This window comes from Mycteria americana, chromosome 9 (assembly GCF_035582795.1).
Source record: "Mycteria americana isolate JAX WOST 10 ecotype Jacksonville Zoo and Gardens chromosome 9, USCA_MyAme_1.0, whole genome shotgun sequence".
NCBI lineage: Eukaryota > Metazoa > Chordata > Aves > Ciconiiformes > Ciconiidae > Mycteria > Mycteria americana.
In genome coordinates, this window is record NC_134373.1 from 13,509,127 (window position 1) to 13,531,743 (window position 22,617).

The following is a 22,617-nucleotide window of genomic DNA, read 5'->3' on the forward strand; positions in this document are numbered from 1 at the left end:
TAGCACATTCTCTTCCACAGTCATTTGCAGTAACAGCAGGAGGGGAAAGCACCAAACCTGGGGACAGTTTTCGTTTTTGTGCTGAGTACTGGAGAAGTCATATGGGCTCTGTTGAATCATACAAAGAAGCCACATATACTTAGGACTGTGGTCTTTCAAGTGACACTTTCTCCAGAACAGATTGCTTAACTTGAATAGTGATGAGAGGGTAGAAGCAAAGGAGCAACAGGAAAGCAGAAGAAAGCTGTTTCTTTCTTACACCTCACTGGCTCCATGGGTGCCCACAGTTTTGCTAAATTTTGTTTCTGAGACGGTGCAACCAAATGGGCAGCTTCTCATTACCCATGTGTTTGATAAGCAGCTCCTGAAGACAACTGAACCAAAATTTCAAGCAGGTGAATAAAACCCTTCCTCAAATACATGTCCTCAAATATATCAACATAGTATTACAGAGACAAGCATACCTCAGCTAACAGATGTTTGACCATGTCAGCATCACTGTAGGTTTTCTGCTCCACGTTATCTGTGCCAAGAACTGAGAAGAGGAAAACACTTAGTGAAGTAGCTTAAGTACAAGAAGACTGCTGGGAAGGGAGAGAGCTAAAACTCAGATGATGTTGTTTATATACAAATACAGTACTTCATTGATGAAACTAGTGGAGGCTATGAAAATGCATCTTAACTTCAGAAATATGAAACAATACTCATTTGGGAGACTGATACAATGAGGTATTGAACATTTACAGCTTTCAGCAATATTAGCTGAAACTTGAGATGCTCACACATCCTTCAAATTTAGAAAAAGGAGAAAAATCTCTTAAGATCATCTTTTTTAATACAGCTAAGCTATTAAATCATCCAGCCTGCTGGGGAGAGACAGAAGAGTATATTGGAGCATATCCAAATACAGCTCAATACACCTGCAGACTTTACCCTTGAAACAAAATTCCCATTAGTGTGTGTGACAGCTATACAAAGGAAGTATGGAGACCTCAGAGACTAGCCATGAAAACGTGTTTATTAAGTACTTGATCATCTTGGAAACAGTTAAAAAGAAATGGGATAATGTATGTCTGCAATTTAGATGTAGCAATAAATCCTATCTTACTGATTGAGTGACTTTGACATTTGAAGTGTTTGTAAAACTATTAAAAACTGAGAACAAGCAGCATTTGAAAAACAGGACTGAATGAAGAATAAACAAAGCGTAAAGAATTTGCAACAACACTGAACAAAACACAGTGCTAAAACACAATGCACTGGTCTGCTCTAGTTCTTGTCCTGAGAAACAGAAGATGCTAGTAAAGAAGAAATCTTAATTACCTTGTGCAAATTTGTGAGATCCAGCCAAGGAGGAAGGAGGAAGTTCAACAAGAGCTAGAGTGACAGAAAATGAAAGATATGGGGGGGAAAAAGAACAAAGAGGAGAAAGAATTAAAAGTAAGGAAATAGGTTCTTTATTTGCATGTGTAAACATACTTTTTACACTATTAAAACTTTCTTAGAACTTTTAAAGAACCATTTAAATATGATTCCCTTCAGGAGCAGAATTACACATCTCACTTGCAGGTGATGGATGTTTGTGCTTGTCCAAATTCAACAGAAATTTGTTCTTTTGGCTTTATGGGATCTGGATCATGAAAGTAAAGAAGGCAGCAATATAAATTTAACAAATATAAAAGTATCTGCTTCAACTGAAGGTCTAAGTTAACCTGTTTTGAAACTAATTCCATCATCACTGCACTGCAAAATGAGATTACTATGGATTTGGTCTAAATCTATTTGTGAAGATTTCCTTGACTCTTTTACCTTCTTTAAATCTGATTCATACTCTGAATACACAGTGGTATTGGTTCTCAGATTTTTCTTTGTTCTTGTTGAGGACTGCACACTTAATTATGAGATAGTGAAGTGCCAAGCTGAAGTCCACACTAACTTCATTTACATATGTTATATAAGCTATGTATGTCCTTTACATACATAATGTCCATAATTAGCCTTTTAAAACATAACACTAAGGCTATGCTACGAAAAAAAACAAGTTGCATTTTAATATAGAAAGAAACTTTCTTGTAGTTGTGAAAGACAGGAGAACAGAAAGAAAAATACAGAAGAAAAAGGTTTACTGAACTGTTTCTCTAAGAGCTGAACAGGAAAATAAATCAAACTAACAAATCAAGCGCTTTTTATCAAGATCAGTAGGCATAAAAACCCAACACATACTGTTCAAGTATTTAGGAGCTTTCAACTTACAGCAGTGTCATTTACTAATTATATGTCTAAGCAGGGCAAAAATAGAAACTCTTCACAAAATTTAAAGTACCTATCTATCAGTAGCATAACACGCATTTGGGAGGTCAATTTTACTGTACTGCTTGGTTGCTGATATTGGTTGCCAAGAGGGGACTCCAAACTCATCTGGCTTACCAGTATTTGGAAAATGCACTGCATATGCATAAGGAAGTTTCAGCCATTACATGCAAAATATTATAGCCAGCGCTCCTGTGGTAACTGTTCCCATCAGGTGATTTCAAGTTAAAAGTTTCTATCCAGTGCTAAGTCACCTCAATAAAGATTTACACTAATTACATACAAGGTTACTCAGGTAGGTAGGTTCCTAAAATCAAAAGCAAATGTATTTACTCTGATAAATGAAATCACAGAACTAACAGCTTTGAAACTTAGCTCCATACAACTTTTGTTATTTTCTCACAGTTAAGGATCAAAATTATACATAGTTTGTTATAATTCTCTCTTGTGAACACACACATGTGCAATCTCTCCTCACTCACCTCGCCAAGTGAAAGCTGCAATCAATTCTTCATTTTGGTTAATATTCTTGTTATGTTGTGCCATCTCTCTTTATTCACACATACAAAGTAGTTCTAAAGACAGATGGTTTGTAATTCAGGGCTTCTTATGCTACCATAGTTGACGCAGAAAATATTCTTCCACCTCCCACTGAAAACACTGCCAGTGGGAACTCAACTGGTCATTGGGTAAACCTCCTTCTAATAGACAGCAGCAGCCATAAAAAGAGGAGGAGCTCAAGTGTAATAACTGGTTTGGGTTTTTTTCTCTTGGATGTCAACCACAAATTCACTCAAACCATGAGTTTAGCATTCGCTTTAGGAAAAAGTTCTAAAAATGTTTCCATACATATATAGGGAGGGGGAGATATACACATAAGAAACCCAAGTTACACTTCAAGAGTATGATTGTCACATTTATTCCCAATTCCAGTCAACAGAAAGAAAGACACAAATTTCACCTAACAAGCTATTCAGCAATGATTATAAGTAGATCTTGATTTATATCTGTATTTGTCTGGGATGTTCCCAGTATCTCCCTGTAAGTTACTAGGCTCAAAATAGCTAATATGATGACTACTACATTCAATCCCTTTGGACAGCTTCTAGGAGAAACATAAACTGTATTTGTCTTGAGTTTATGTGACTCAGCAGTTACGACAGTGTTCTTAAATGATAGAATTAGTTTTGTACGTTATGCCTAACAGTTATCTTTTAACTTAATGTCACTCATTGTTACATTGTTTTTTGAGAATGTCAAGAAAACATCTATGGCAACCGTTCAAAAAACTCTCACAAACAGTTTACTATTTTCACAAGACACTTTCTATAGTTAGAAAGAACTCACTGGGTGGAAGAGGAAGACATCACTTTCTGTAGTGCCTTGACAGCCAAATAGTACATGACTGCCTTCATTAAAACATTGCTGATAAAACCCCTCCCTCTCACTGCAGTTTGGAAATGCAGGCTCACGCTGACTGAAGGTCTTTCTCTCAGAGCTCTGTGCTTCATCACACTGGAACTCCAGGTGTTGACCAGAGAGCTTCAGCAGAGCCACATTTGATGTAAAGTTTCTTCCAGCACTGACAGACTCTGATGCTACTAGAGGCAAGTACACACCCCACTGACTACACAACTGCTTCCAGTGAACTACAAAAGTGTTCACTCAACTAAAAAATCATTTATGCTTGCAATATTATTATCAGAAGCAGACCGAGCAATAAATATTAAGTGGCTTTCCAAATACTTTACACAGTTAAAAAAAGTTCCAAGCCTGCAAGTTCAACTGATAACAAGCAAGATTGCTTTAAATTGTTGAGTACTGCATTCTTAGGAAGTAATATTTCAGTCATTTGCCATAAACTCTGGGTGGAGGCTTAAAGCACAAACAACAACAAAAAAACCCTTTCAAAGGTGGCATGTACAAGGAAGAGGTAATCATTACAGACTGTATATAAATACCAAGGTTGTATACAAATATCAAGTTCACTCTCCCAGGTCCAATAGTTCCAATATATGGAGGAAACAGGACTTCCCCATTTCTCCAAAGGGATTACAATGCATTCTCCTCTTTTCACATGAAAACACTTGAAACTACAGGCAAGTAAGTGTTCAGTTCTTTTGGCAGCCTTCTATAAGTTTGATTTTTAACATATTGAAGGTTTCTTCAAGAGATTGGAAGCTGACCATTTTCTTCCTTATGATCTGCTAGGTTTAAGGATAAGTTACGTAGTATTTTCAAAACTGGAAGGCAGTGATCAACACTGATCTAGTACCCACCTATCTGGCATTCACACCATTTCTATCTCCAGAAGAAACCATTAACAGCATTTCAAAAGCAACATTGACAAAAAACATCAGGGCAAACATCATCAAAAGAACCACAGCATCATTAACGTTCCTGAAAACAGAGCTGCTGCCTACTCCATACCTCTCGTACTACATCTAATCTAGCACAGTTCTAGGTTCCTGCCTCTTTTTCACTATCACATGTTCCCACTCTTTATTTCTACATGAAATCTAATGATCAGGCAGCCATGGGACGTGCTAGGTCAGCCCTTAGAATTGCAGTGCTGAACTACAAGCACTTCCCCTGAACTCAGCTTTTTCTTCCACCTGTCCAAAGTTTTCCAGATTTGAACACTTTATAATATTAATAATATCAATTTTATATTTACGGTTTTCTCTTCAATAATTGGAAAAAAAATATGCTAGGCCCAGATACACTTACTCATGTAACGGAAGGGCTCCTCATCACGAACTGGAGAAGTGATTTCAGGAGGATGACCATGGCAGGCAGGGGACTGAATCCAGTCTTGATTTTCATACAGATACAGAGAGTCCACTCGTAACTTGTAATCTGGCAACTGTTCTTCTAGCATGCTCACCAACTCTACCTCAGGAAGGTCCTCACTGGAGCAGACATCTGAAAGTGAGTAAATGCCAGTAATAGTACATTACTATTAAATACAATAGATATTTAATATTGCTACAGTAGTACATAGTCTATATACTATAAAATACTTTATAAACCTTCAGCAGATTTGAAAAGAATTATAAAAGAATTACTGGACGAATTACCAGAATGCTTATTGAATCAATACTTGATTTACATTGTAATATTTGTAAATTCCTCATCCTCAACTGACTCCACAACTTCCTGGAAAGCTGGTCTAGCCATGATTCCCTCCAACTTCTTGAATACGATGTATGTAGTGAGTTTCAATTTCTATCTTTTCCTCTTAATTGAACTAAAACACAGACCTATATTTTATCAGCTATTGATTTTGTAAGGTTTCATTGGCTTTAGCATAGTTACACTTCCCTTTTCTGAAGAAAATTCACATTTTTCTTGTTCTTCTGTTTATCCTTTTGTTTGGTAATGAACATAGATGTAAAAAATCTTAAGGTAACTACAAAAATCAACTGAATACTGCCTTGAAATCAGGGAACAAATATAAAATTCCATTATAATCCATATAGAATCATGCTCTGAGAAACAGGATACTCAAAATCCTGGAAAGGAAGTTTAGCTCTTCCTGTGTCATGTCTCCCCGCTTAAACTCTTCACAATTATTGAAAAAAAAAAAGAAACATTAATTCTAAGTTGCTAAAATACTGCATATCAAAGGTATGCAATGATTATCTTTCCAGTATTTCCACTAAAGATGAAGACTATCTTCAATATCTTTCAATGGAAAAAATGCCAATGTCCATTACTGACACTGAGAATTTTACAAACATCATTTTACAGTGGTAGCTGATTTTACAAGCTAGTTAAAAGGACTCACCATTTTTGTTCCTTTGCAATATCAGATAAGTGATACAAAGAATGTGAAACTTAAGGTTGTCTTCAGGTTGGTGTTCTGTAATGTCAGATACACTCAGGATTTGTAACAGTTAATTCTTCAACTTACCAGAGATGCTCTCCAAGCCCCTGTGATCAAAATTCATGAGTCCTTTCTTCACAGTTCAATTCTTTGGAAATAGCATTCTGTAGTCAGATTAGGCACTGTCCCTTTATTCCTTTGGTAGAAAGATGGCTTTGGTTTAGAGACAGAGTAAGTGAGAGCCATCAAGCCACCGAGACACTAACAAATCTGGCATCAACTCACTTCTGTAGACTGGTTCATGCTCCAGATCTATTGCCATCTTAGGACATGCTTATTTCATCTGGGCTACTACTGACCAGTAGAAGAATCTATAGGATATTTCATGTAAGCTTCACGAGCTTCTCAGCTCAGCCATCATCTAGAAACAAAGAGAATGCCAAAGTTTAACAGATGTCACTCTTTCAAATGACATAGGTAAATTAACATGACTTTGTCTCTTTCAGCCTGAATTTCCTCCCTGTACTATCATCTAACTAAAAAAAAAGTAAACAATCATTTTCATCCCCAGTTTACACATTAGGTGTAAAATGTAGCATTGAAAATATGTCTTTTCCTTGCAGACATAACATCTCACCTTCAGCATCAACTTTGTCAATTACCTATTTGTCTGTACCACCTTCCTCTTCCATATAATATTTAGCATATGACAAGTTAATTCACTGAAATGAGGCATTTGCCTTTGACTCTAAAGGACAGCAGCTCCAACTAAACAGAAATTTTCTTCAGGCTACTACATTTATTTAAGGCAAAGGATTCTAAAGGCAGGATTTTAAACCATCATTCTTAGTGTTTGGTTGTTAAAAAAAAAGTTTTATAAGACTGTTTGCTTTAATCTCTTCACCTTTAGAAGTCCGTTAATTAAAAATTGCATCTATCAGAAGTTTACTTTGTGGATCATGACAAAATTTGTGTTTCCTCTTCAGCAGGATTTAAACCAGAAATTAAACTACCATGACTAATTGAGATAACCTATCAGAACAGTTTAATAAAGTAAAAATTCTGCTATTCCCTTGCCAAGACTGATTAATCATCTTCCATGTAAAACACAAGAGTAGTCCTAGATGACAGAAAAATATAAAATGAGAGAGAATTGAAGTCTCATTTTCCCTCCTCCTATATTCAGTAAACACAAAATTCTCTCGAAATCTTACATTAATTTCAAATTTGCTCTTATCAGTTTCCCTAAGTGCTCCCATCACCAAGCACAACAATCACAGGTTTGTCTCACTGTCTGTAGCAACCTCTCATTTGACAAGATCAAAATGGACAGTGCAGGAGCTTTTTAAAGAAAGCCTAGAGCCTGCCAGTTCATCTGCGTATAGACTTTGGTAGGAGATCAAAAAAGAACTTTCTTCCATTAAGGTCAGCTCATACTTCTTGCTTTGTCATTTATTTCTTTATAGATGTACTTTATTTACCAGTTTTAATTATTATTCATATTAGACACTTACTAAAACCAGTAAGACCAAGATTTCAGAAACATTTGCTATCTGAATGTATAGCTGCTTCTAACACTAGTTTGTGATTTTTTTCAAGAGGCTGTTTTTTAAATGGATTGCTGAAAAGCATTAACTGCATGCACCCCCTCCCCCCTCTAAAACAACTCAATACAGCAGAAGACACTTAAGAAGACTACTGTAGATCCACACAGCCAAGATGATTTTATCTTGTAATAAAAAGAGTCACTGTAGAACAAGACAAAACTCAGCGGCATAGGACAGTTTCTTCACAAATCTGATTGAATCTTTTTCCTTTGAGTTTTAATAATGTAAAAATGAATGCTACTTCCTCTCAAGATTGGATTTAATCTCTCTTCTAAGTAGTGCAAAGCAGAAACACTATTTGTTGCGGGTCAATCTCAGTTCAGCCAAAGAGGGGAAAAAAAAGGAAAAGAAAAAAATCATTTGGCTCAAAGTCTTCTAGAGCATGAGGCCAACATCAAGCTACTGAATTGAAAGGGCAACCTCATTTATAAAACCTTTGAGAAGTTTGCTAGATAAGCAAACACCATAAAAGTTAATGCTCCCATTTCCAATGCTTCTCATAGCTTTAGTTTAGTGTGCCATGGGGCACCTTCTCTGGAAATTCAACAGATAACTCACTGTGCAGTACCACCCTGAAAGTGACTCCATGACCCTTTTACTCTGAAGCTATAAAACTACTTCCAAAGTGCAGATTCCTTCTGCAAGTTACAATTACAATTAAATATATTTGGATAAAACCCATAAAATTTACAACACAGCTTTAAAATACATGACTGTGCTATAAAAAGATGGTCTAGAAATTAAAATTGTTAAATCATGCAGAAAGACGTGTCCAAAACAGAAGCCAGAAAACTTTCTCAGGTATTATTTTTAATCTTTATTTATAAAGATTATTTCCACTGTCAATTTACTATATTAATTCCACTCAGATGTACTTCTCATCAGTTTTGTCCCCCTACTCCCTCATATGCCAATTTCCCATCGACGTTTGAGTCTTTTACAAATAGGTTAACTGAACATAGAAAAAACAAGGAGAATTCAAATATTGGAGAATGGCCTATATGCAGGAGTAGTGCTCTCAGGAGGCTTTCTTCAAGGAAGGCTCAAGAGAAATGGAAATATCGGACAACATTTCATATACATACATACGTATCTGTCTCAATCTGTGTATTTCGGTGCTCTCTAAATTAAATTTTACTCCATGATGTGTGTTTCACATTTCGCTTATCACGTGGCTTGAAACGGTAAGCTAAAACCAGGAGTACCTACAGCACGCTTAAGAAAAAGACCTCTTGTAGAAGTGAGAACTAGTCCTAGGCCTCTTGCATCTGCCCCACAGAATCCAAGTTGCTCTGAGGTTTGCTAGATCATCTGTGCACGGAAAATAGAAAAGAAACTCAAAAAGAAAGGCAATGCTGGAGCCCATTCATGGCAAGAAGTATTTTAAAAAGCCTGGAGGGCTATCACTTATGACCCAAGCAACAGTCTTACTGTTCAGCAATGTTAGAACAAGACCTGACAAAACTCCCAATGAAAACTGTACAAAAATTAAAGCATAACCAACCAAAAAAACCAAAAGGCTGGAAAAACATGTTAAAAGCATTACAAGAAATACACATGAATGGTCTACTAAGTGGTCATAGTGTATAGGTTAAAAAAAGAAAAACTAAAAGAATAGGAACCACATATTCCATTAAACCACTGATATTTCAACGTATGGTTTGATCTTAGTAGCAAAGAGATGAAAATGAGTTTTCCTGACCACATGACAGGAGATTTTATTAATTTTTCCTTCATTGAGTCAGAAGATCCCAGCCAAGATTAACTTGCAAAAGCAGTATTTAGTAAAGCCTTAGAAAAGTTGAAATAGCTATAAAATATTAAAAGTTATTGTCTTATCTTTGTAACTACTGCTTTGAACAATTCAAGACGGATGCAAAAAGATAGTTGTGCCATCTTATTTCAGAATGTAGTTCTGAAGACATTCTACCACTAGAGAACTCTAATTCAAATTTGAATTATCAGAAAGGTGAGATAAGTTGCTTTTACAACTGGAAACCATAGACAAACAAATGTATGTGTTAATTTCTTTGTGCATAAAAAGTTAAAAACATATGCAAAATATTGCATCTATTTTGACAACATCCAAATGCAAACAAAAACATCCTGTTATTCCTGCTGGTTTCTGTTTGTTGAGAGCAGTTGACTCCTCACAAGCCCCTGGAAAGACTAAACTAGATCTGCTCCTCTGTACAATTACAGGATGCAAGACATCAGGCCACAACTAACTCAAAATTTCAACAACAAAGAAGACTTAACTTGATTAAAAAAGAAGGCAACATCCATTTTCCAAAAGGAAGCCAACTGAATGAGTCAATTATTCTGGGATGACGAATTTCACTGCTACGTAAATATGCAATTAAAAAAAAAAAATTATATCAAGTCATTAACACAGTACTTTTTTCATTACTAAAATTGGAATGGTGTCAAGCCAGCTAATAACAATAAACATATTTTGCATTTCAAGTGTTGTAGTAGTCACCTTCTAGCCCAAATGGAATCCAACACATAGCATTAGTAGCAAGGCTTGTTGAAGCCTTAGGCCACAAGCTGTGAACTTTCACCCAGATTCGCTGACCATACACTGAACTTTTACTTGGCTGCATGAAGGAAGGCCCCTGAAACCAGTGCAAACCAGAAAGATAAGGAAGCTTCAACCTTAGCAGACATTACAACCTTAGAGATAAGAGAAGAAACGTCCCGCCTAGAGACAATGAAAGGACCCAACGAAGAACAGGAAGACCCCAGACCCTAATATTACTATTGGTCCAAACTGTCTCTTGAGGGGAGGGGAACTTAAATTGTAAGGGTATAATTGCCCAGGGATTTCTGTGTTCAGGGTCCCTCTCCGGAAGCACCCAGCTCCAGCTGTTTTTCACCACTGTACCAATCAATAAATTCATCTGGCGTACGTTGTATCAGAGACTCTGCTTTGGGAAACATAGGGTTGCACCAGAGGGGAGAGAAAGCACCCGAGAGTGAGTGTGTGTGAGCGAGGAGTCAAAAAGGGGCACCCGTTGGCTCAATGCAGCTGCCCGCTGCGAAGGGACTCCGGTCCCAGCAGTTAAAGTCTCGGGTGGTGTGTGAGCAACTCCCTGAATGGTGTGTGTATGCTTGGGCAGCGGCTTCCCCTTTAACATCAAGGTTAATGAAACAGTTCTATTCTTATAGCAAACATGGCCATGCTGAATTGCTGCCAAAACATTCCTGGGACTAGCCCTCAGAGGCAGAGGCCAAATCCTTCAGCACTATATAGTATGAGATGAATGACAAAGGACTATATACTGAAAAACAAATCTATGTGAACACGAACTTTGTCTATCACAATTAACACTTGCTGTGTGCCTAACACCTGTTATTTTCAGCCATTACTATCCCTGCAGAAACCTACTTAGTGCTTGTGTTTCTCTCATGTAAGGAAAAAGAAATCATTTAAACGAGTACGCCACCACAATCCTAATAACAAGTACAATAATCATAACCAAACCTGCAACAGACCTTCAACCATAAATAGTATGGTATAAGAAAGGAACTGTAAGAAAACAAAACAAAAACACCCCCCCACCCCATCTCCTGGATTGTTTTTAATTTGGGGTGAGGGTAAGGCTTCAGAGGGGATGCTGGAGAACACCTCTTAGAGGATGATGTCTCTTGAGGGGGTCACAAGGGGGTCACGAAGCTGGCCACAACAGTTCCCTCATCCTGTTTATCCAGAGTTACGCCAAGCCAGACTCACTTTTTCTCCTTGCCAGCCATTTGTAATAGCCCGTATTCTCCATAAGTGACAAAACTACCTGTTAAGTACATGTATATATGCTTTATGTATATGCATACATGTACACTGTTGAATACCACAGTTTGATAGTTAAAATTTTTTTTTTTTTAAGTCCAACAACCTTGGAGGTTGTCTATATCACCCTTAGCACACAGTATAAAAATAGCATATGCTTAACTGAAGTCTAACTTCATCTGAAACTATGAATGCTACCTACATGAAATACCCATATCGAATTTTATTAATTCCCAATGCTTTTCCATAAATGCAGAATCATAACGTTACTACATGTATATATTATTTCTTGTAGGTTTTCTTTTTTCAGAAGAAAGAAGTCTACCTGCAAGAAATAATGTATACACGTAGTAACGTTATGATCACAGGGGAACCAATCTGTTTTCAGAGAAAAAAAGAACTGTCATAAATTGAGTACTTGTTGGTTAGAGAGTACAAAAATGAGATATATTGAGGCAAGTGCTGTGCTAATATTTCATTATAAAGGTTGTTACAGGCTTCTTTTAAAATTGAAGCTTGTTCTCTATAAAGTATACTTGAAATGAACTTAAATAACATTTACGTTAACTGAAATCACTAATGCTTTCAGTTGACACATAGCTGAATTCACCCAAGGAAGTGGTTTAAGTTTCTTAATATATACCCTCCAGCCAGTGCTCAGCATTTTAACAGTTATAATTCTGTATTTATTAGAATAAACCAGACTGATCTATATGACTCAGTCACCAGGTTATCATTAGCAATCCAACTATATAAAAGGATCTGTCAGCTCTTTTGTAACCATCTCTGTGAAAATGCTATTTTTGCATCTTCTTAGAAAACTAATCAATGAATCATGTTCATCCTTCCTGAAAGACAGCACTCCTACTGCACAATATTAATCCCAGCAAGCCCACTATTAGAGGCAAACCACCATCAGAAAAGCCTGTGATTTTCCAACACTCTAAGTCACATTTTCAGATATTCATAACAGAAATTTGATAAATTGATACAGTTCTAATAGATGAAACCATCATGAGAGAGCTGACAAATTTCAGGTATCAGAAATTAATTTTTTTGTCAATTTAGCTTCAGTGTTAGAAATGTAATTAAAAAGAAGTCTACCTATTTTTACTCAGAAATACATCTTTTGAAAGATAACAAGTATCTGAAAGCAAACCTAAAATTGACTATGTTGCCTTGTAATGTTGTATGAAAAGTTACTTACTAGTATATTAAGGATTTGCATCAGACTGTCACAATCAGTCAACAATAACTCTGAAATATAACCAAAAAATAAGCATGTATGCAACAGCCTACAGCTGGAAGATTGCATTAAAAAAAAAAAAAAAACAAACAAAAACAAACAGAAAACCCAAGGATGCAAATCCACATAGCACTTTTTCACTAGGATGGTTGACAGAACAAGACATTTATGGACAGATACTCTCACTACAGTTTAATCAGCTGATCAGAATGTAACAGTGTGATTAAAAAGTTGATAGGAGCCAAAATCTCCTTGCCCTCAAACGTAAGCAGGACCACAACTAAAACGTCATCAAGCTTTGCCTCCTAAGAGCAGTGACATAAACCTCCAAGGACAGCCCATACAATGATGGGTACTTCTAACGCAGGAAGGAACTCTGGAGCACGCTGAAGGTCACACCAGCCACCACGCTTGCAGTCACAGCCACCATTCGCAGCCAGAGTCTAGCGTCTGACTGCAACCTAAGCACGTATACTGAAGGGATAAAGCTTAACATAATATCCATCTACGTTACCACCGTGAAAAGAGTTCTGTCAGCCGCAACACAAGAAGGGAAGAGGAATTCTTTATTTGCCTCCCCTCCCCGGCAGGGTACGCCACGCGGGACAGCACGGCTTCCCGGCGCCGCGCGGCCGGCCGCGGGCCAGGACACCGCCTCACGCTCAGACCCCGTGCTCCTGCGCCAACCAACCGCACGGAAGCCGCCGCACGCCCACCGCGGCCCGCTGCGCCTCAGCAGCCTGCGCCAGGCACAGCGGGCGTCCCAGGGGAGCCTGGGTGGTGCCGCGGCTCAGCAGGAAACGGCCCCAAGGCGGAGAGGAGGGAGGACGCGGCCCTGAAGGGGTTAACGCGGGGGGGGCAGAAAGGGGGGAGCTCGCTAAAGTGCCCCTGAGGCGACAGAGCTACCCCGACTCAGCGCCGAGCACCTCTTACCCGCCCCGCGCTTCCTCCGGCAGTCTCTCCTCCTCCCCGCCGCCGCCGCCCGAGGCCGATGGGCGACAAACCCTCGCGCAATAAAGCGGCGACTTGAGGAAGGACCCCGATGGCTTCCGCCCGGCTCCCGCCCCAGAACTACAGCCCCCGGCTCGCCGCGCGGCCTGGAGGGGCCGCCCGCCGGCGCAAACGGCAAGCCCCACAATGCGCCGGGCCCCTGGTGCGGGCGGCCCCCGCCACCCCCTGCGGCTCCGCAGGGGCTGGGAGCGGGGCGGGGTTCCGGGCTGGCGGCTCGGCTCGGCGGTCGCGCCGGCCCCTGACCCTGACCTCAGGCGGCGGCGGGTAGGAGCGGGCGCTGCCGCCCTGCAGGGCTTCCCGGCCGCGGCGGGGACGCCGGGGCTCCGGGCCGGCCGCGCCCTCAGCCCCGCTGCAGGGGAAGCCGGGCGGGCCGGAGAGGGGGGAGCGGCGCACGCCGAGCTCGGGAGGCGGCTGCGGGGAGCGGCGCCGGGGCCGCCGCGCTGGCAGGGGCGCAGCCTTGTCCCGGCCGCCGCGGGGGGCTGGAGGCAGGCGGGGGCGGCGTTAAACCGCCGCCTGGCGCGGGAGGAGGCGGGCGCGCCGCAGGGAAGGCAAGGTATGAGTTTAACGGAGCGAGTGGGCAGGTCTCCTGGGAGAGCCTCCGGGGCATCATTTTCTCACGTTCCGCTCCTTTTGTCACAGACGGATCACTTAACTCGAGCTACGCGACCGAGAGCTGCCTCCGTCACTCCAAACACTGAAGTAAGAGCTGCAGCCCAGCGTCAGCAGAACCAGAGTAACGTGCGTTGGCGGTACCTGGGCTTTGGGCTCCAGAGCCTCCGCAGTCCCCCGGCTCACAGGCACGTTTTTCTTTCTCCCCTGCATTGCTCGCTGCATCTGAAGCTTTGGCCAAGCTATGATGAATGTGTCAGTTCAGCTGTGCAATGCTGTCACTATCCACAGCGCAGAAAAAAAGCCTCTGATGCAGAAAGAAAAATGTGGAAACAAGGAAAAGGTTTATGTAGGGATATGATCCAAAACTGTATTGAAAATTAAAGCAATGTTAAACTACATAAGAAAAACAAAAATAAAAATTTTACAAATGTAATGTTATCTGAACAAATGTGGATCATGGAGCTTTCTGCTGGCTGGCTATACCCCTGTGAACAAAGTCTACAATGATTTTACTTTAGTGTATCATAATTACTAAGACTTTATTCTTCAGCTTAGCTTTTGTGGTTTCATATTCTGAGCAACAGAATAAATTACCTTGTATAATGGAATGAGGTGTCTTCTTTCCAGGTAGGAGAAGGATGCTGTAGCCCTTGCAGTGCTGGCCAGTATCTTGAAGCACCTGCATTCTTTTTTCCTACTCTGCCACAGACTTCCTCAGTGAAGTTGGGTAAGTCAAGCCCTCATCCTCTGAAGGCACCAAATACCTACTAAAGATCTCCTTTTGTTTCCATTTTTCATCTTTAATAAGGAATTACACTATTTCTTTAGTTCAAGCAGATTTTCAGGGTAAAAATGTTAAGGATTAGGAGTGGCTTGGATATTTGGCAGTGGATGAGAGGGTGGGAGCTTGTCAACTTTTCAGGAGTATTGCCCTGATTAAAGAGCATACATAATTTAAATGCAGGATATAATCAAGCTTAGCTCCTTGATAAACAAAATGATCAGTTTCCAATACAGTACTTCACCTTTTTAAAGTTAACTTTCAAGCAATAATTACATATGAACGTGGAACTACCTCCTGTAGCTGACTTTGTCAGCCACCAAGTAGGATTCATCATGGTAGAAGGCTTGCTTGTAGATAAAGTAAATTAGCTAGTCCCACTCTACACTTCAGAAGCTTTCATATGCTTATTAGACATAGTCATCTCTCTCTCTTCACTGCCTAATCTTTCAAAGCATCAGACAGAAAGTAAGTCTGCTGGAGGACTTAATTTCAGAGTGTCTACTCTGATCTGTGAGGGAGTTTGAATGCCAATTCTGTAGCCTAAGTAAAGTGAAAATTATCTGAGTTGGTTCCCTTTTTTTTTTTTTTTACTCAAGTCCCTTACAATAGTATTTCCTCTTACTTTTGAAATGTAAAGTGCAATTGCTTCTGGCTTGCTTTTTTTGTGAGCTAGTTCAACTGCACACAGCTGAGCTGAGATCTGACTAGCACAGCTGTGCTCCTTTAAAACAACAATTTTTTTTTTCATACAAACTGCCAAATTCATGAATCTGTTCCTTTTTACTTTCTGCACTTATGCAGTTAACTTGCAATTAAATTGTTTGTTCAAAAGTGGTAATAAGATCTCTAAACCCATGAATCAAAAATGAAAACTTGAGTTGGAATATATATTGCATATCCTCAGTAAGGAGTTTGAAATCCATATGATGCTTAAAGGCTCAATAGAAGCAGGCTTTCCCAGAGCTGTAGTTTTGGGGTTTTTTGTGTGTGCATTAACTGAGAGGAATGCCTCACAGTTGTGATTAGAGAGACTTATTTATCACAGGTTTATGTACGATCTTACATTGCTACTTTCTTTTTTCTAGGATAAATGGGTGTGTATGACTTTTCCCCTGATGTAAAGCGGTTCCATGTCTTGTTTGGTAAGTTTGTGTTTAAAAATCTTTGGCAGTTGTACCTTGTTACCCAGTCATACGTTAATGTGAAAAAGTTCTGGTGAAATGTCTTGCTTGAGGGGATTTCCACAGTGCTGAGATGCTTAAACTTTCTTGTATCAGCCTTTGGTGAAGGAGACTGTTTAGTATCTCTTCTCTCTAGGTCTGTTTCTTAACCTCTTGCTCGACTGACTTCAGAAAACTTTCTGAACTCCTGCTTATAGGGGCTACTTTTGATGTTTTCCCACCGCCACGTTTAATAAATTGCAGCAATTCCACTAACACTCACTTGTTTCTGTTCTCAAGGACTGTTCCTGTATTCTTCGTACACCAGTTGAATCAATCAGACCAGAAGAGCTGTCTCAGAGCAGCATCCATGAATGCCTGGTAAGAAGAAAATAGAAACATTAACTGGCAACATTATTTTAATATGCACCAGCTTTGTATTTAATCTCATTAGGGGGTACTTCTTAAAATGTTAACAGCAAAAATAACCAGAGTACTTCGGGGCTTCCACTTCGGAAGAAGACTATAGGTGACTAAGTGACTATAGGTGACTACTCTTAATCTTGTACCAATTTAAAAACAAAACACACACACACACAAAAATCAGTAGCTCATAAAACTAAGTCTCAGTGTAATGGTAAAAGCACCAGCTTGAATGTTCTGATTTGAGTACTTGATCTTATCATTCTAATTAATGATATTTCTACGTTGATTTTAAACATGTACATTTTTAAAAATTACATAGTAATTTTGAGAACTGTTTTTCCTCACTGTTAGGCTGATTCTGATCTTGCCTGGATTCCCCCATCTATAGGAAGGAATGAAATGGTATTTTGCTCTTCTAATGTCTCTCACTATGAACTCCAGCTGGAAATAGGTAACATAAGTGTACCTTAAAATATTTCTTGTTCCTGCAGATGCATGCTCTCAATAGGTTATTGCTAACTGCAGTAAATACTAGGTTTGGAAAATGTATTATCAGCTGACTAGAACTATTCTTGTGTCTCCTTAGTTGAGAAAAGTGCAGAACATTGCTCATGTTTCAGTAATCACTTATTTTAAGATATAAGACAAAACAACAATTACCTGAATTTTGTTTCTAGAGGCTTGTGCATGTTGGTTTTCTAAATCTGTGGTATGTGGACAATACAGCATTAAGTAACATCATGTCTTGTCACTTGGCTACCCGAGTTGATTGTCCTAAGGATGGCTGCCCTGAATCCTACTGTGCATGCATATGTTTATGTGAATATGCATGCTAAGTGGCATTCATTTAGATGTATAATTGATACTGACAAAGTTTAAACATTTTTAGTTGTTCTAAAAATAGTAGAGCCATGCTTTAACTAATTTGCTGCATATATTTTGCTGCAACTACTTAAGTTCTTGACATTCTTAAAGAAAAGGTCATGCTGCTATCAATTACAATTTTAGAACTGTAAAATTATCTCTAAATATGAAGGAAATTGTGGTGGATTATTATATTTTCCAATGTTAAGGTAGCCACTTCTGGTTTCAGGAAGGAGGTTCAACAACTTAACTTCAGTCTACCTTGCACGGCATACACCTACAGGCATGCAAGTTGCTGTAAGGATCACAGACCTAGAAAACTGCTCTGAAGAGCATCTGAAAGCCTTACAGGTAAAGCAACAACATTTCTGCACGTCTGATGATGAAGATAGTGATGAATACATGTGAGGTTACTAAACAGAGGTAGCCTTTGCGTTTGTACTGGGTCATTTCAGTCAAGTTTTTCCTTCAAAGAAGTAGAATATAAACACAAAGCATATGTAAATTTGAGAGTTGCTTTCTGAAGAAAACAGTTGACAAGTGTTACAGAAATACTTCTGTAATTGTACAACTTTTTCTTTGAAACACGTTCTGTACTCTGTATTTAACACCAAAACTTCAGACTATGAGCAAACTAGATTTACTTCAGACAAATGCCATTATAGGCACGGTATTTATATTTCTATTGCAGGCTATGCACATCACCTGCAACTTTGTATAAATGCACACAGGGAACAGTTCTTTCTACTGATCACTGATGCAGTTAATGCTCTTACTAAGACTGTTGTCTTGTGGTTAACACATTCACTTTCATTTAATTCCATAGAATGAGGTGGTTTTATCCCACTTCTTCCAGCACCCTAACGTAATGACGCTTTGGACAGTGTTTACAGCTGGTAGTTGGCTTTGGGTCATCTCCCCATTCATGGCCTATGGTAAGAACTGTTAACTGCAATTTTGGAACTGGAAAAAGCTGATACAATTTGGACCACATAGTCCATGAGAGGTTTTTCTTTAAGCATCTCCTGTCTTGTAGAAAAAGCAAACTTTCCCAACCCTTTTGTTTGGAGAAGTCTTCTGTACATAATCTTCCTCCCCAGTGAAGACTGGTATTTGAACTGCATTAAATTGCCCTTAGTCCTAACACCCATCGTGTGAGGAATGATAATTGGGAGATGTATTTGACTTTATACAACTTTGAATTTTGCCAGCAGAAAACTTGTTGGGATTGAATACAGGTTTGGCATAGACTTTCAGTTAACAGAAGCATGACTTGAGTGTGATCTTTGCCTGATGGATGCATCAGTTGCATCCATGTAACTGTTCTTGACGCACTATAGTCAATATAAAGATGAGAATGCTGCTCCTGATGAATGTATGCAGTGAAGCAAGCATAGACAAGTAGTTTAACAAGACTTGTTAGGCTTAGCTAGATTTTTTTCACTTCCAGGTTCAGCTAGACACCTGCTGAAGACCTACTTTCCTGAAGGAATGAGTGAGGCTTTGATAGGGAACATTCTATTTGGTGCAATCAGAGGATTAAATTACATGCACCAGAACGGCTACATTCACAGGTAGGAGAATGTCAATAGGTAAGAATCAGATTACAGCATCCAGTTTATTAAGAATTTAGTTTCACTTCAAAACTCATTTTCAGCTTAAGTGTCGTCTCCTTCCTTTTTCTATATACCTTCTTAAGTCAGACAGTGCAGAAGCAATTTTTTTCAATAATACAGCAGAACCAAGTTTGTAGAAGCTTAACAAGAATGGTATTCATACATTATTTAAAGCCAGTTGTTACAGGGATTATACATCTGTCTGGCTTTGTCTCTTTGAAGTGGGAGAATCAGAGTTGTAGAAAAGGCTTCCTTACTTTACACACTTTGCAGGGAAGGAGGGGCCTTCTCCAGTTTCTGTTTCTGGCAGTTTTTTCTTGCTGATCATCTCTCCTCTCTCTTGGCACTGTATTAAAAAGACAACTCATACTGAGTGAAGAACTTCTATGAAAATAATCTGCTAAATAGAACGGCATGCTAACATCTCACTATAAGTTAATGAAATATGAAAGCCTTTCTACTCTAGTAGTGCTTTGAGTAATTCCTATAACTAAAATTTACCACTTTATGTTACAGGAATATTAAAGCTAGCCACATTCTGATTTCAGGGGATGGGCTGGTTTCTCTCTCTGGCTTAAACAACCTCTACAGTTTAGTTAAAAATGGACAAAAGTCAAAGGTGGTATATGATTTTCCCCAATTTAGTACATCCGTGCTTCCTTGGCTGAGTCCTGAATTACTGAGACAGGTTAGTATAAATTACACTTCATTTTTCCTATTCAAAGTTACTGGAAGTACTCAATTTCTAACTGAACTCTGCTTGTAGAAATGCAATGGAAGCTGTTGAACTGCAGCTTTTAAAAAGACATAGATGTACTGAATTTGTAATTCTCCTAAAGAGAACCGGTTTTAAAGCTGTTGGTAAGGGGGTGCTGTACTAAGGCTTTTTACCTGACCTTCCTGGAAACTACTGCAGATCCTAAAACTTGTCTTCAGTACAACCATCAGATTTCTGAACAAAGCCTGAGGTTTCACAATTTAATTGCCTCAATCTGGTGTAGATTACAGGGTATTAGAATCTTGTCCCAAAACAGACACTTCTATTTTTGTCAGCACTGCTCAATGGCATCAGTGATCCAATAGAGTTTTCTTTCTCTCACAGGATTTGTCTGGGTATAACATGAAGTCTGACATTTACAGTGTGGGAATTACAGCATGTGAATTAGCCAATGGACATGTTCCTTTTCAAGATATGCCTCGCACTCAGGTATGATGCTAAACTCTATTTCTACTTCAAAACACTCTGAGCTTTTTTTTGTTTGTTTTAGTTAGAGAAACCACTGCTATTATTACTGAAATGGTAGCTGCTTTTTGTTATTTCCAATATGCATGCTTCTTCCTAGATCAAATAATCCTTCCATTCCTGGAGTTTCACAGTTTAGCCTGAATAGGTCCAGATAGCTGTTGGGCTCTTATATTGCAATTCCTTTCTACTAGATGCTGCTGCAAAAGCTGAAAGGTCCCACATACTGTCCTTGGGATATAAATACTTTTCCCCGTGGGGAATCCAGGATGAAGAATTCCCGATCAGGCGTTGATTCTGGAATTGGTGAGAGCATGACACGCACAATGACCAGTGAAAGACTACAACTTCCCTTTTCCAAAACATTTTCACCTGCTTTCCACAACTTGGTAGAACTTTGCTTGCAACAGGACCCTGAGAAAAGGTAACCTTCTAGTGAAAACTAACTTTCTGTCACCTCAATCTAAGACCAAGTATAGCCCACGATTTAGGATACAGTAATTAGTTGAATACTGTTAAAGTCAGAATTTCAGACCAGAAGTACTGTGCAAAACACTACACTTACTTTTGGTTTTGTAATTTAAGAATTATCTTGTCTGATAAAGGAACCATACTTTAAAAGTTGTTTGACCCCTGAATTTCTTGTAATATGAATGTACTTTGTAACAAGTAAAATTAATTTTAAACATGCGCTTTCTCCAAGAAAATAAACAGAAATCTGAAGTGTATGTTTTCAGTACTATGTCTCTTCTGAATGAGGCATTAAATTCCTTGTCAAACAGAAAAGTGAAAAAGCCTTTAAAAACAGATTTCTTCAGTAGTGCTTTCACTACAAATTGAGGCATAGAATGTAGGAATTCTGTGCTGCTTTTCTCATGCTTCATATTTGTCCTGTGGATGAAAAACCACAGGGCTTGAATTGATTTGTCAGTCTGGCCCATTTTCCAAAAGCAGTATTTTACTTGCCAAAACATAATTATATTGTTCATTTTATGATCTAGGCCGTCAGCAAGCAGTTTGCTTTCGCATACGTTCTTCAAACAGGTGAGTTTACTACATTTTGTTAAATGACACAGCTATAACCTAACTAAGCCACAAAATATTAGAGTTGGATTACAAAATAATTAAGTTAGCTGGAGCCAAAAAACGTCCTGGAACAGCATATCTGCTTCAGACGACTTTTTTTTTTTTTTTTTAAACAAAATGGTATTGATAGAGTATGGGAAGCATAAGAGTAATCCATTTCCCCTTTGATAAAGTTGGTTTAACTTAAGTCAGCCTAACTAATAAGAATAATGGTTAATATTCTTAATTTAAAGCAGAACTGCATAGATAATGTAATTAGTCTTGAAAGACTAATTCAACTTGCTCTAGAGTGAGGAAAGTTAAACCCCTCATCCTGTTATTTTCAGTATTGTAACATGCAAGAACATGGCTCTGATTTTACATGCTTTTAGTGAAGTCAAATGCAAGGTTATGGAGACTTTTATGTGCAGCCCTGTTTTAACTTTTCTTCTTTCTAGATAAAAGAACAAACACAGAATTCACTACTGTCTCTATTACCACCTCCTATTCAAAATAACAGATCAGAGTTCTTGGCACTGCCCTCAACAGCAGTTGGGACTAAACTTGGACATAGTACTGCGAATCAAGATGATACAGACTGGGAATTCTAAATAAATACCAAACAATCATACCTCTCCTCTGCTTCAAAGAAGGAAAATGTGATTTGTATTTGCTGCTTTGTATGGTTTTTTAACCATACAAACTAATTTGTATGGTTAAAATACAATTAGACAATGTATACTTGAAAGTGCCATTGAAGTGGCCATATTTCATTAACTACTTCCTCTGTTGGCATCATGAAGTGCTGTGTGCCTCACTTTCTGACTGTAAGGAAAACTGTATATAGAGAATGGCCGAATGCTTATCTCCCTCTTTCAAAATATTTCTTAACAAGAGCATTCCTGCCATCATCTTACTCTATACTGTATTTTCAGCTCATATTGCTGCAGCCCATGTGCCTTTCTGAATTCGGGCTTGGGTTTTGTCTGTGACCTTACTTAAACAACCTATTTGTCTTTTCGTTATCACCCAAATTATTTTAGTAAGGAGAAAT

The 22,617-nt window shown here is 38.8% G+C and overlaps 2 protein-coding genes across 10 annotated transcripts in view; one reads left to right on the forward strand and one right to left on the reverse strand.

Annotated features, from left to right (window-relative positions):
- The window catches only part of TRAK2 (trafficking kinesin protein 2), a 29,662-nt gene extending 15,798 nt beyond the window's left edge, over positions 1-13,864 (reverse strand). For 2 of the 4 annotated variants that reach the window (XR_012777104.1, XM_075511862.1), the window contains exons 1-5: positions 13,716-13,864; positions 6,227-6,560; positions 5,041-5,235; positions 1,324-1,377; positions 465-535 (exon numbers count right to left, since the gene is read on the reverse strand). Coding sequence is in view for 3 of the 4 variants with exons in the window: in XM_075511862.1 (XP_075367977.1) it covers positions 465-535; positions 1,324-1,377; positions 5,041-5,235; positions 6,227-6,263 (357 nt within the window). In the remaining variant the exon portion in view is untranslated. The remainder of the gene's footprint in view (positions 1-464; positions 536-1,323; positions 1,378-5,040; positions 5,236-6,226; positions 6,561-13,715) is intronic. The other 2 variants (XM_075511863.1, XM_075511864.1) reach the window with 2 other exon arrangements.
- On the forward strand, positions 13,148-22,259 carry STRADB (STE20 related adaptor beta). 6 transcript variants are annotated; one of them, XM_075511868.1, is made up of 14 exons: positions 13,148-13,373; positions 14,433-14,594; positions 15,037-15,132; positions 16,275-16,331; positions 16,650-16,730; positions 17,127-17,226; positions 17,869-17,990; positions 18,466-18,574; positions 19,090-19,213; positions 19,772-19,943; positions 20,358-20,462; positions 20,693-20,922; positions 21,500-21,542; positions 22,022-22,259. In XM_075511868.1, the coding sequence occupies exons 4-14, from the start codon at positions 16,320-16,322 to the stop codon at positions 22,172-22,174; spliced, it is 1,251 nt and encodes a 416-aa protein (XP_075367983.1). In that variant the 5' UTR covers positions 13,148-13,373; positions 14,433-14,594; positions 15,037-15,132; positions 16,275-16,319; the 3' UTR covers positions 22,175-22,259. The 6 variants fall into 6 exon arrangements, with proteins under 6 accessions (XP_075367983.1, XP_075367981.1, XP_075367984.1 ...); XM_075511866.1 differs by lacking the exon at positions 13,148-13,373 and adding an exon at positions 13,886-14,057; XM_075511869.1 differs by lacking the exon at positions 13,148-13,373 and adding an exon at positions 13,886-14,057 and having other exon boundaries at positions 22,084-22,259.
- Positions 22,260-22,617: the final 358 nt, after the last annotated feature.